Below are 13306 nucleotides of genomic sequence, written 5' to 3'. Positions count from 1 at the left end.
TAAGTTCACACACACTTTCCCTAACTCATAATCTTTTAACCGTTTAAAGTGGACTGGTGATACATCGATTGCATGGTGCAACTGGGCCTCTGCACCAGAAGAATAAATAAATCGTGAGGTTGGTTTTGGGGTGGGGTTCTGCTCGGTTTGGGTGCCGGCTGCAAGTTACCCGGGGCTGGATTGGGGACGGGACCCGGTGTGAGGAACTACCAGTATTTCTTTCTGCGTGGCATCTGTCTCTCTCCTTATTTCGCTTCCATCCTTTGCCTCTTCCCGTCTCGTTAGCTTGAAATTTACTGAAATATTTAAATAGCAGAGCCACAGCTGTGCTCGGGTGATTTCCTCCCCTTCCAGAAATACAAAACAAAAAACCCCAACCCGCACAAACGCTCTTGATCATAAAGCTGCCTTCTGCCGTTCTCAAGGACAGGGAGGGGGGTTTCTGCACAGCTGCAAAACGTTACATAGTGCAGATCGCACATGTCTGCTGGGTGCGATTGCAGCTGCAGCGACCGCCACCCCCGCCATCCCATAAATGTATTCTGACACTAATGGAAAGGGTCCGTAAGGGGTGGGGAAATTCAGGCCCAGGGGCCAGGTGTCTCTGCATCCGGCCCCTGGAATGCTCTCCAAGGCCTGCACCTTTCCCAGGCCACGCCCCCTCTCCCCAGGCCACGCCCCCCTCGCCAGCCCTGTTCTGCATCCCTTTGGGTGCAATTTCTGGGCGTTGTTGAGCTGCCATGACAGGTTGAAAAGGTGGGTGTGAGCATGGAGCTCGCTGTACGAAACCTGGGAGTCTCCTTCGTTGCCCTGGCTCCCATGCCGTGCGCATGTTCCCTCCATCTCTCATGGCAATACAGTGCATGTGTTTATTTCTGTGCAGAAATCCCCTTCGCAAGCGCCATGTCGCACCTTAGCGTGGCTGTTGCGGACCGGTTGGATGCAGAGGAATGGTGGGAGGAACCAGCTGGAGAGCCCCCAAAGGATGAAGGCTCAGAGCCTGGGGGTTGGTGGTGGGACAACGACAAGTGGGCACAGGGAGAAGAGTGGGGGGAGGAGGTGTTGGAAGCTGAAGGGGCAACAGGGCTTAGTGAGCAGGGAGAGTCTGTGGCAGAGAGAAGTCGAGAATCAGAGGCAGAGAGGGGTCTGGCTGGTGGAGAGTCATGGGTGTCTCTCCATCCTGCTGCAACAAGCTCCCTTCCCCACTTGTCTCCCAGAATCAGAAGAGGCATGAAGAGGGCCAAGGAGAAGTTAGCTTCTTGCAGGCACAGTCTTAGTTTGCTTGGCTGTAGGAAGGCAGGGACCTTTGGTCTCGGAGGCAAGACATCCCCCTTCCTTTTGTGCTAATAAAGTGTTAACTCCAACTTCCAAAGTGTGATTTATTGCTGGCTTTCTTGCTCCTTTCCGCCACTCAAGAAACGAGATCTAGTGGTGGGGTTGTGTAGATTGAAGGAGGTTTGGCTATGCAGGCATGGGCAGCTGTGGTTTTCAGTGGCGGATGTTACACGGAGGGAGAACAGGGGTCAGTCTCCTCCCTCTTGAGTGGCCTGGCAGTGAAGACACGAACTCAGACTCCTGTTCCTACCAAAATGTTTAATGCTCGGATCGGTGTGATCCGTGCGTTCAAAAGCACAGCAGGTGCTATGCATGGCTCTGCAAGCCAAGATGTTGATCCAGCCCATCACATGTTCCCATTGTAAGGAAGAGGGGCATCAATTTGACACTGGCAATTTGATACTGACAAGCTGGACCGTGTCCAGAGGAGGGCAACGAAAATGGTCAAAGGCCTGGAAACGATGCCTTATGAGGAACGGCTTAGGGAGCTGGGTATGTTTAGCCTGGAGAAGAGAAGGTTAAGGGGGGATATGATAGCCATGTTCAAATATATAAAAGGATGTCATATGGAGGAGGGAGAAAGATTGTTTTCTGCTGCTCCAGAGAAGCGGACACGGAGCAATGGATTCAAACTACAAGAAAGAAGATTCCACCTAAACATTAGGAAGAACTTCCTGACAGTAAGAGCTGTTCGACAGTGGAATTTGCTGCCAAGAAGTGTGGTGGAGTCTCCTTCTTTGGAGGTCTTTAAGCAGAGGCTTGACAGGCATATGTCAAGAATGCTTTGATGATGTTTCCATGCTTGGCAGGGGGTTGGACTGGATGGCCCTTGTGGTCTCTTCCAACTCTATGATTCTATGAATTTCCCATTTCACCCATGTTATCTGTTATAAATAATAATAATAATATCTGTTATAAATAATAATACAGTATAAATAATAATACAGTTCCTCATAAGGCATCGTTTCCAGGCCTTTTACCATTTTGGTTGCCCTCTTCTGGACACCCAAAATGGACACTTGAAGCCATGGGTTCGAGTCCTACCCTCCATAGCAGCGGAAAACAAGACTTCTCCATCCTCCATATGTCAGCCCTTTAGATATCTGAAGATGGGTATCACATCTCCTCTCGGTTTCCTCTTTTCCAGTCTAAACATACAGTACCTAATTCCTTCCACAATTCGGCATGTGGCTTAATTTCCGGACCCGTGACATCTTGGTTGCCCTCCTCGTCGGCACACATTATATGCTGCAAAATACTGAAATAGGTGTGCAATAAGCCAAACTAATAGTTAAAGAGCAAAGCAACTAACCTTAGGTTTTCTGGTTTTTGAAAGCTTACAAATTTGTTTATAAAATCTGTACATTTTTACTCTTTTTTTTTTATTCGTCATTTGTGAAATATTTCAAGTTATGAAATATTCTCTCCCTCCTTCCCCCCCCCTTTCTGTTTCTTGCACATAAAGGTCCCCCCGAATTCATCAAGAACCCTGTGGACCAGATCGGGGTCTCCGGAGGGGTGGCATCCTTCGTCTGCCAAGCGAGGGGAGACCCCAAGCCCCGCGTCACCTGGAACAAGAAGGGGAAGAAAGTGAACTCCCAGAGGTTTGAGGTAAGCATTTAGGGCTCTAGTGTTGCTTCAAACACATCCGTTGTTTGCATGTTTTTAAAATGTTCTCAAGAGTCTTCTGTTTAGATCGGGGGTGCCCAAACTTTTTTCCAAGAGGGCCAGATTTGATGAAGTGAACATGTGTGAGGGCCAACCAAAGTTGTTGAGCTCTCTTTTAGGATTTGACCCCAAGAAATAAACTGCCACAGGGGCTGGATTAGGCCCCCCGAAACGGACTTTGGACATGCCTGGTTTAGGAGGAGGTGATTTATAAATCAGTGATTATAATTCACTTGTTAGTGTGTTGGAGGAGGACCAGGGAAACCAGGGTTCAAATCCCTGCCTGGCCACATGAAGCTCACTGGGTGACCACACTCTCTCTCTCTCTCTGCTTAGCCCTACCTCACAGGGTTGTTGTGAGGATAAAATGAGGAGGGGGAGAGAACCATGTATATCACATTGAGCTCCTCGGAGCAAAGATGGGGGTATAAATGCAATGAATGAATCATCATCAATTGGGGGGGGGGGCAGGAAGGAGGGATGGAATGTTGGAACTGGGAGCCAGGTTCGAATCCCTGAGAAACAAACTGTGTGTCCTTCAGCCAGTTGTTGTCTCTCAGCCTACCTCACAGGCTTGCTGAGAAGATAAAGGGGGTGGGGGTGGAACAACAGCAGTCCATGCTTTTGGGAGGACCGGTAGGGTAAAATAATGCATGTGCAATATTTAATCCCTCAAAGTCGTAAGTGTTGTTTGAGATGGAAATGCTGCTTAGATTTTGTAAGCATCCTTTTGGCGTCTCCAGTGTGTTTTGTTCTGTGCCCCCCAGTGCAAAGTCTTTTATGTCTCTTCACATGTTTCTCTATGCACAAGCTCAGGAGGGAGAAGGATTTTTCATCCCCTGCACAAAATAGCTGTCATGCGGTGCAGGAAATGGCAAATCTGCTGTTGGGTTGTTGTTTTCTGCCTGATGGACTCAGAGGAAGGGCAATGTGAAAAGTGTGTGCGAGAGAGAGACAGAGAGAGAGAGATGTGATTTTACAGGTGAAACTCGGGAAATTAGAATATCGTCGAAGAGTGCATTTATTTCAGTAATGCAACTTATTATGATTTATTTTTCTTTTAATTTTTACAAATGCTTTCCTTTGGGAATTCCACAGTTATAAAACAAATAGTTACAATAATACAAAAATAAGCATCGCTATTACATTTCATTAATTACATTCCATTTATAATTGACCCGCCTAACGACAAATAATTACAATTACAACCAATAAAGGCTTGACATATCTTGCTTTGCATGTCATGCATCTATCTCATAGATTGGTTCCACCTTTTAAGTTGCATTGCTGAAATAAATGCAGTTTTCGACGATATTCAAATTTCCCGAGTTTCACCTGTAGTCCTTGTTATTGTCAACGTACGTATGCAACAGATTTCTCTCCCGTCGTTTTAAGGGCAATCTGCAACTCTCAGCCTGGTTTCAAAAAGCTCTCTGTAGTTGGTCTGTTGCGTAGCTGTCAACCCTCCCTTTTTTTGCTGGAAATTCCCTTAGTCCTGCTGCTATTCTGGATTGTTAGATATACCGTAGACTGTCCCCAGGACAGGTGAGGCTGCTGCTGATCCCTTATTTTCAAATCCGAAAGTTGACAGCTATGGTCCGTTGAGACGTCTTGAAATTGTTGCTCCTCCTCTGGAAGGCTGCTGAGAGGCCGTCTCAAGCCGGTCGGGCGCCCTGGCGCCGTGGCGCGGAGATCGCTCCGGCGCCCCCGCCCTGGTGGGTGGGCACAGCGCGGAGCACGGCTTCCGCATGGCTTCGACGCGCAGTGCCCTCCTGCCGGCCCAGCGCCATGGCGCTCCGCACCACCAAGACTACCCCTAGAGCCGGACCTGCTGAGCAGGGAGTAAGATTGGGGGGAGGGGGATGTCAGAGAGGAAGTGGGGAGAGCAGGAGAGAGAAGGGGTGACAGAGGAAGAAAGAGAAATTGGCCAAAAAAAAAGTATAAATACAAATCAAACAAGTGTTGGAAATGTAAAGCGTAATAAGGTTCTTTTTATCATCTGTGGTGGTCTTGTAGTAAGGTTAAAGCTTACTGGGAAATGATATGCAATGAATAACATTTGTAAAAGAAAAAACCCAGAAGCTTTCCTTTTGGGAATTACAGGGGCAGAACTACCCAAACTGTATAGAAACTTATTCATGCATGCGACCACAGCGGCAAGAATGTTACTTGCCCAAAAATGGAAAGAAGGAAGAAGTCCCAGCGAAAGAAGAATGGATGCAAAAACTTATGGAATATGCAGAAGAATAAGAAATCAAGATAAACTTATTAATAAAAGAATGGAAATGGTTTATTGAATATTATCAGATAAATTGTAAACAGATTAAAACATTAGCAGGATTATTGTAATAACCTGCAGTTTTATATAAGTTTTATATTTAAAGTAGATGAATAAATGAGCAAATTAAGTTCATTTGGATATGCAGAAAATATTAAAAATAAATTTAAGGAACCACAGAAAGAGGGTGAAGGAAGTCGAGTTTTGAAATGTTATAACGATTGTAAAATTATTGAAATGTATAAAACTGAAAATCATAAATAAAATACATAAAAAGTAAAAAAGAGAAAGAAGGGGTGTCAGAGGAGGATGTCAGAGAGAGAACAGTGATTGACTCAAAATTGCAAGGAGTCGGACCCAAATTATGCATCTTCTCCATGACTGTTACCTTTGTACCCTCAATTTTAAAATACAGTCGTCCCTTGGAAGTCGAATGGAATCTGTTCCAGAAGTCCATTTGATTTCCAAAATGTTTAGAAACCAAAGTGTGGCTTCTGATTGGCTGCAGGAAGCTCCTGCAGCCAATCGGAGGCCCTGCCGGACGTTCGGCTTCCAAAAATAGTTCGCAAACCGGAACAGTCCCTTCCGGGCGTTGGTGAGCCAAAGCGTTGGAGAACTCTTGCTGTTGTTTAGTTGTTTAGTCGTGACCGACTCTTCTTGACCCCATGGACCATAGCACGCCAGGCACTCCTGTTGGAGAACTAAGCTATTCAAAAACTAAGGTACGGCTGTACAGTGTTATTTCCTTTGAGGCTGAGACAACAAAATACAGGAAGGGGTGATCGGGGGACTTGGAGATGCGCTCTGCTAACAGTGATCCCCACTCCTAGATAACTCCTTGGCCTTTTAACACTTACTTTCTCCTCCTCTCCCTGTCTCAGACGATTGAGTTTGACGAAGGTGCCGGCGCTGTCTTGAGGATCCAGCCCCTCCGCACTCCCAGGGACGAAAACATTTATGAATGTGTTGCTCAGAACTCCGTGGCAGAGATCACCGTCAACGCCAAACTGACTGTCCTGAGAGGTAAATTCCTGCGACGGGGCAGGTCTTTCGTTGCTTGGTGTTTCGTCTGTCCAATATTCTAAGGCTGCTTATTTGGGGTGAAGCTCTGCAGGGCATACCCGAAAGTTGAATGTGCGTTGGATGTGCCAGTAGAAGATTCCAGCAGACTTGGGTGCTTTAAAGGCAAGGGCTGGTGCTGTGCCATTTTCAATGCAATTGTTTGTATGCTTTTAATAGGTAGATTTAACTCTATCCATGTTTAATTGTTTTTTAACGATTTCCCCCTATGTTGTCGGCTGTTCTTATTTTTAGCTGTAAACTGCCTTGAGTCGATGTCAAATAATAATAATAATAATAATAATAATAATAATAATAATAATAATAGCAGATAGTTCCTGCAGGAAGTTCTGCACCTCCTCCTTGTTTTCCCAACAAGGGAACGCCTTGCACTTTCTCTTGCTCCCGTAAAATAAAGGTCAAGGACCCCTGACAGTTAAGTCCAATCGCAGACGACTCTGGGGTTGCGGCGCTCATCTCGCTTTACAGGCCGAGGGAGCCGGCGTTTGTCCACAGACAGTTTTTCCGAGTCATGTGGCCAGCAGGACTAAGCCGCTTCTGGCACAATGGAACACTGAAACCAGAGCAGCGCACGGAAATGACGTTTACCTTCCTGCTGGAGTGGTACCTATTTATCTACAGTGGTACCTCGGTTTGCGACCGCCTTGGGGAGCGACTGCTTCGGTTTCCAACCACCACGGACCCGGAAGTGTTTACATCTGGGTTCTGCGGGACTCGGGCATAAGCGTGCCTCGGGGAGCGACCGGGGTACCACTGTACTTGCACTTTTCACGTGCTTTCGAACTGCTAGGCTAGCAGGATCTGGGACCGAGCAACGGGAGCTCACCCCGCCGTGGGTATTCGAACCGTCGGCCTTCTGATTGCCAAGCCCTAGGCTCAGTGGTTTAGACCACAGCGCCAACCCCTATTCCCCGTTGCTCCCGTACATTCAACCAAATGCCAATCCACCTTGCAAAGGAGCAGGTGGCGTTCCTGAAGCTCGGCAAGAGGCCCCCAGGTCCTTGTTCCGTGATGCCAACACGTTGTGCTGCTTAGCCTTCTGCCTCTCCCAGTGAGTGGCAAGGTGTCGCTTCGCCAGGGATCTCTGCTGTAGGGAGTTAAGCAGGGAGGGTTTCCATATCAGGCGAGGCAGCGCTTTATCTTAACAGCGTCTCAAGGGACTGGGATTGGAGGGCAACAGATATGTCTTCGCTTCGTTTCCATTTGTTTGTGATGGTTTCTGGGGAAAAGAAATATTACCCTTCTTGTTGTTAGGAGCACAGGAAGCTGCTTTTTCCTGCGATAGACGGTCTACCCCGATATTGCTCTTAATTCTGACTGACAGTGTGTCTCTAGGGTATCAGGCCGAGAGAGGGATTCCCCCCCCCTTTCCATTACTAAGCATCTCATCATTTTAAACAGGACTGGATCTGGGGCCTTCTGCTCAGCTGCTGAATTTCTCTTCCCCAAAACATGACATTTTATTATTATTGTTGTTGTTTAGTCATTTAGTCGTGTCCCACTCTTCGTGACCCCATGGACCAGAGCACGCCAGGCACTCCTGTCTTCCACTGCCTCCCGCAGTTTGGTCAAACTCATGTTCGTAGCTTCGAGAACACTGTCCAACCATCTCATCCTCTGTCATCCCCTTCTCCTAGTGCCCTCAATCTTTCCCAACATCAGGGTCTTTTCCAGGGAGTCTTCTATTCTCATGAGGTGGCCAAAGTATTGGAGCCTCAGCTTCAGGATCTGTCCTTCCAGTGAGCACTCAGGGCTGATTTCCTTCAGAATGGAGAGGTTTGATCTTCTTGCAGTCCATGGGACTCTCAAGAGTCTCCTCCAGCACCATAATTCAAAAGCATCCATTCTTCGGTGATCAGCCTTCTTTATGGTCCAGCTCTCACTTCCATACATCACTACTGGGAAAAGCATAGCTTTATCTATATGGACCTTTGTTGACAAGGTGATGTCTCTGCTTTTTAAGATGCTGTCTAGGTTTGTCATTGCTTTTCTCCCAAGAAGCAGGCGTCTTTTAATTTCGTGACTGCTGTCACCATCTGCAGTGATCAAGGAGCCCAAGAAAGTAAAATCTCTCACTGCCTCCATTTTATTATTAAAAATAAGTGTTAGCCTCCTTCCCCCCTCTGCACAATTCGCTGTTCTAAGCTCCCTTCTTTAACACCAGCATTCTCTGAGGGTGCATAACTTTGCCACTCCTCTGTGTAAGTTGTTGCAGGATCGTTTGGTCAGAACGGCCTTGCATGTTTCCTTTGCATGGACTGCCGTGCTGAACTTGCCTTCTTCCAATCAGCCCAGTGGCTGGATCAGTCCCTCACATCTCTACTGTTGGGCTCAGTCAATTACGCCTGGTGGAGTGATCACAGGAGAGCAAGTTTGTATACCTTAGACACTCTCAAAGTCGAAACGTTCTCAGAAGGATCATACGAATGAAACGGACCCTCTGCTTTCAAGCCAGGAAAAAAAGTGCTTCAGCTGTCAGAAATTTCAAAAGCTTCATAAAAGGTAAAGGACTTGTTAAGTCCAGTCAAAGGCGACTTTGAGGTTGCGGCGCTCATCTTGCTTTCAGGCCGAGGGAGCCGGCGTTTGTCCGCAGACAGCTTTCCGGGTCATGTGGCCAGCAGGACTAAACCACTTCTGGTGCAACGGGACACCGTGATGGAAACCAGAGTGCACAGAAATGCTGTTTACCTTCCCACCAGAGAGGAACCTATTTATCTACTTGCGCTGGTGTGCTTTCGAACTGCTAGGTTGGCAGGAGCTGGGACAGAGCAAAGAGAGCTCATTCCACCGTGGGGATTTGAACCGCCGACCTTCTGATCAGCAAGCCCAAGAGGCTCAGTGGTTTAAACCACAGTGCCACCCGCATTCATTTGCGATTGTTCCCCATGCCACACCCCAAAGCGATTTGCTACTACGCTGCAAAATGTGGTCATGTAGGTCAGGCTGTTGAGAGCATCAGCCAGCCAGCCATTCCTTCTCCAAGATACGCCGTTCCATGTGCTCTGACGCTCCGTTTCCCATTTCTTTCCCCTCCGTGGGCAGTCAGTTCCGTGGCTACCTGGGAATTGCTCAGTCCTTGTTGGGCAGGTTTCGATTTCACGCACACTTAAGATGTTGCTGTATTTCTGCAAATTTTGGAATCCCCTGCACCCCCCAAAAAGAAAGCTTCTTTCTACGCAGGAAATCCCAGGTTCAATCCTCAGCATCTCTAGGTAGGGCTGAGAAAGACCCCTGTTTGCAATCTTGGGGAGCAGCTGCCAGTCAGTGTAGACAATATTGAGCTAGGTGGACCAGAAGTCTGAGTCCGTTATAAGGTAGCTCCCTATATAGCTGTTTAAATCAGCCCTCTAAATAGAGTCACGGGGACTGACTCTTTAGGGGGTGGGCTGCAGCTCATCTGTGGAGTGCAGAACGCTCCGAGTTCAGGCGTATTCCAGTAAGTGGGAGAGAACCCCCATCAGAAATACTGGAGAGCTGCTGCCAGCCTGTGTAGACAACACTGAGCTAGATGGAGCAATTGGTCTAGGTCAGTAGAAGGCAGCTTTCAGCGTTACCGTTACTAACAACCCAAAAGCGCAGTAGCGGAGTATTATGTCATGCAATGTATGAATAGGAGTAATATTTATTTGTGAAGCCGGAGCCATTGCAAAATAAAATGCATTAAACAGAATTAAAAACACACCACGCAGTAAAAATAATCATTAAAACCAGGGCTTCTGTCAGATAAGAGTTTGCTTAACTTCTCATCCCCCACAGACTTTCCTCCTTAAAATCGCCGCTTTCCAGGCAAAAAGTGGGCACTTTTTCAGAGGTGCGTCCCCTAACAAAAAGTTAAATCAGATACCTGATCAGTCCTCTCTCACCTGAGAGATTTGAATCTTTGAGCAAGCTCGCTTGTGCCATACACAAAGCAAACAAACAATAAACGATAAGGGGAAGAAATGGGGAAACACCAATATTAATCACAACATCCTTATTTCCTGAGCTAGTGTGGATGATGGAACGTTGGGCATCTTGAGTTCAAAGCACAGGAAATAAAATAATAGAATTGAGAAGGGACCTCGAGGGCCATTAGCCCAACACCCCAGCAACGTGGAACTCTTCTGGATCCTCCACCCGCCCCCCCAGAAATGTGCAGGTTTTCCTTGATAGTCCAAACCCGTATGTTCCTAAACCACAACAACAAATGCAGGTTTTCCCCTAAATATTTCCATTGCTCGGCTGCCAGAATCCTGCCTGCAGCTGACATCCACATCAAAAGTTCTTCAGAGCAACGAGCTTTCATGCTGTCAGTCTGCATATTCGCTGCAGAGAGCTGTGCTAACATCTGTGCGTCTCCTGTCCCGATGGCTGAGCCAGATGCAACTCTAGACTCTTATTTAAGGCTTCTCCCCACATTCCTTGGAGTGGGCGATGGCCAAAGCAAAAACCAAAAACAGGGAAAGGCAGTGTCCGTCCCCCCAAAAAACCTGGAGAAAAAAACAGGGTAGCTAAACAAACAAGCACAAATAATGAACATTAAGTACTGGACCGGTGATAGCGAATAAATCACGAAGCGGGCACAGTTTCAAATGGATCCTTAGCGCCGTCGAAAGGGAAGCCCTCTTTGATGACAAATACAAATGTGCGGAAAGAGCGGGGTGGGGGGGGAATATATTACGCAAGGCTAGAATTGCCCCGCAGCTGCACCTGTTCAAGCTCTGGGCCTCTGCAAGCTCCACAGCTGTCGCTCGTCTGGGGTGGGGACCCATGAAGCAGCCTGCCTTGTCTCCCCCTCCGTTGGGGGCTGGCAAACAGGCAAAAGTGTCAGCCCAGGAGGGACTCCGCTGACAAGGGAGGGTTGCCACCGGCCAGCTGGCATGCTCATTACGTGGCCGACTAGTGCTGCCCCCTCCCCGTTCAAACACAGCCTACACCCCCCCCTCGCTGGGCTCTCAAAGCTTCGTTAGGTGATGTGCTAATTGCCGCGGCTCTCTCCGGTTTGCAAAAAAAGGTGGCCACCCAGCCGGAAAACACTGCTGGCGTTAAGCAGAAGTTGTCTGCGTCCCCCCCACCCCCACTGGCCCGCTGCCAGAACTGGAGAGTGGGGAGTAAGAATAAAATCTCAGCACACAGCCAGGGTGGACTTAATTGAAGCCCTGCTGGTTCAGGCCAGTAGCCCATCAAATCCTAGAACTGCAGCATTGGAAGGGGCCCAAGGGTCATCTAGTCCAACCCCCTGCAATGCAGGGATTTCAGCTAGATCGTCCAGGACTGGTGGCCATCCAAGCTCTGCTTAAAATCCTCCAAGGAAGGAGAGTCCACCACCATCCGAGGGAGTCCGTTCTACTCTCGAATGGCTCTTAGCATCAGAATATACTTCCGAATGTTGAGTCAGAATCTCCTTTCTCGTAATTTAATCCATTGATTTGGGTCCTAGCCTCCGGAACAGGAGACAACAAGCTGGCTCCATCTTCCATGGGATAGTCCTTCAGATATTTGAAGCTGGCTATCGTATCTCCTCTCCGTCTCCTCTTTTCCAAGCTGAACATACCCAGCTCCCTCAACTGTTCCTCATAAGGCTTGGTTTCCAGACCTTTAATCATCTTGGTTGCCCTCCTCCGCACACCTTCCAGCTTGTCAATAGCCATCTTAAATTGTGCTGCCCAGAGATGCATTTTAAATAAAAGCACACATTCTACTCATGTTAAAATACCAGGCAGGTATTAAGCATTGCCCTCAAGTTGACAGAGCAATCCTGGACCCCCATTACACAACCAGAAGTTTACTTTCCTTAAACACAATCGCTTCCGGATAACCACTGCACCCTGGATCCACATGCAAAACATTTACACTCTTGCAAACCTGCATTTTTGATGCCACCGTCAAGAGCAGGGGTCAGCAAACTTTTTCAGCAGGGATCCGGTCCACTGTCCCTCTGACCATGTGGTGGGCTGGACTATATTTGGGGGGGGGGAATAATGAACGAATTCCTATGCCCCATTCTATTCATGTAAAAACACCAGGCAGGCCCCACAAATAACCCAGAGATGCATTTTAGATAAAAGGACACATTCTACTCATGTAAAAACACCAGGCATGCCCCACAAATAACCCAGAGATGCATTTTAAATAAAAGGACACATTCTACTCATGTAAAAACACCAGGCAGGCCCTACAAATAACCCAGAGATGCATTTTAAATAAAAGGACACATTCTACTCATGTAAAAACACCAGGCAGGCCCCATAAATAACCCAGAGACGCATTTTAGATAAAAGGACACATTCTACTCATGTAAAAACACCAGGCAGGCACCACAAATAACCCAGAGATGCATTTTAAATAAAAGGACACATTCTACTCATGTAAAAACACCAGGCAGGCCCCACAAATAACCCAGAGACGCATTTTAGATAAAAGGACACATTCTACTCATGTAAAAACACCAGGCAGGCACCACAAATAACCCAGAGATGCATTTTAGATAAAAGGACACATTCTACTCATGTAAAAACACCAGGCAGGCCCCACAAATAACCCAGAGACGCATTTTAAATAAAAGGACACATTCTACTCATGTTAAAACACCAGGCAGGCCCCACAAATAACCCAGAGACGCATTTTAGATAAAAGGACACATTCTACTCATGTAAAAACACCAGACAGACCCCACAAATAACCCAGAGATGCATTTTTAAAAAAAGGACACATTCTACTCATGTAAAAACACAAGACAGGCAGGCCCCACAAATAACCCAGAGATGCATTTTAAATAAAAGGACACATTCTACTCATGTAAAAACACGCCGATTCCCGGACCGTCCGCGGGCAGCATTGAGAAGGCGATTGGGCCACATCCAGCCCACGGGCCTTAGGTTGCCTACCTCTGCTCTAACCACTATGCCACACTGATTCTCAAGTCATTGAACAGTGGCCAGCCATTGAAAGTCCTCTCCTCCGTGA

The 13306-nt window shown here is 47.4% G+C and overlaps 1 protein-coding gene across 4 annotated transcripts in view; it reads left to right on the top strand.

Annotated features, from left to right (window-relative positions):
* The window catches only part of PTPRS (protein tyrosine phosphatase receptor type S), a 225725-nt gene that overhangs the window by 74390 nt on the left and 138029 nt on the right, over positions 1-13306 (top strand). For all 4 annotated transcript variants that reach the window (XM_035118880.2, XM_060275383.1, XM_060275384.1 and 1 more), the window contains exons 3-4: positions 2801-2946; positions 6163-6304. In XM_035118880.2, the coding sequence (XP_034974771.2) occupies positions 2801-2946; positions 6163-6304 (288 nt within the window). The remainder of the gene's footprint in view (positions 1-2800; positions 2947-6162; positions 6305-13306) is intronic.

The sequence above is a fragment of the Zootoca vivipara genome, chromosome 6, assembly GCF_963506605.1.
Source record: "Zootoca vivipara chromosome 6, rZooViv1.1, whole genome shotgun sequence".
Classification (NCBI taxonomy): Eukaryota; Metazoa; Chordata; class Lepidosauria; order Squamata; family Lacertidae; genus Zootoca; species Zootoca vivipara.
The sequence above is the reverse complement of the archived record's forward strand: the minus strand, read 5'-3'. Positions and strand labels throughout refer to the sequence as shown.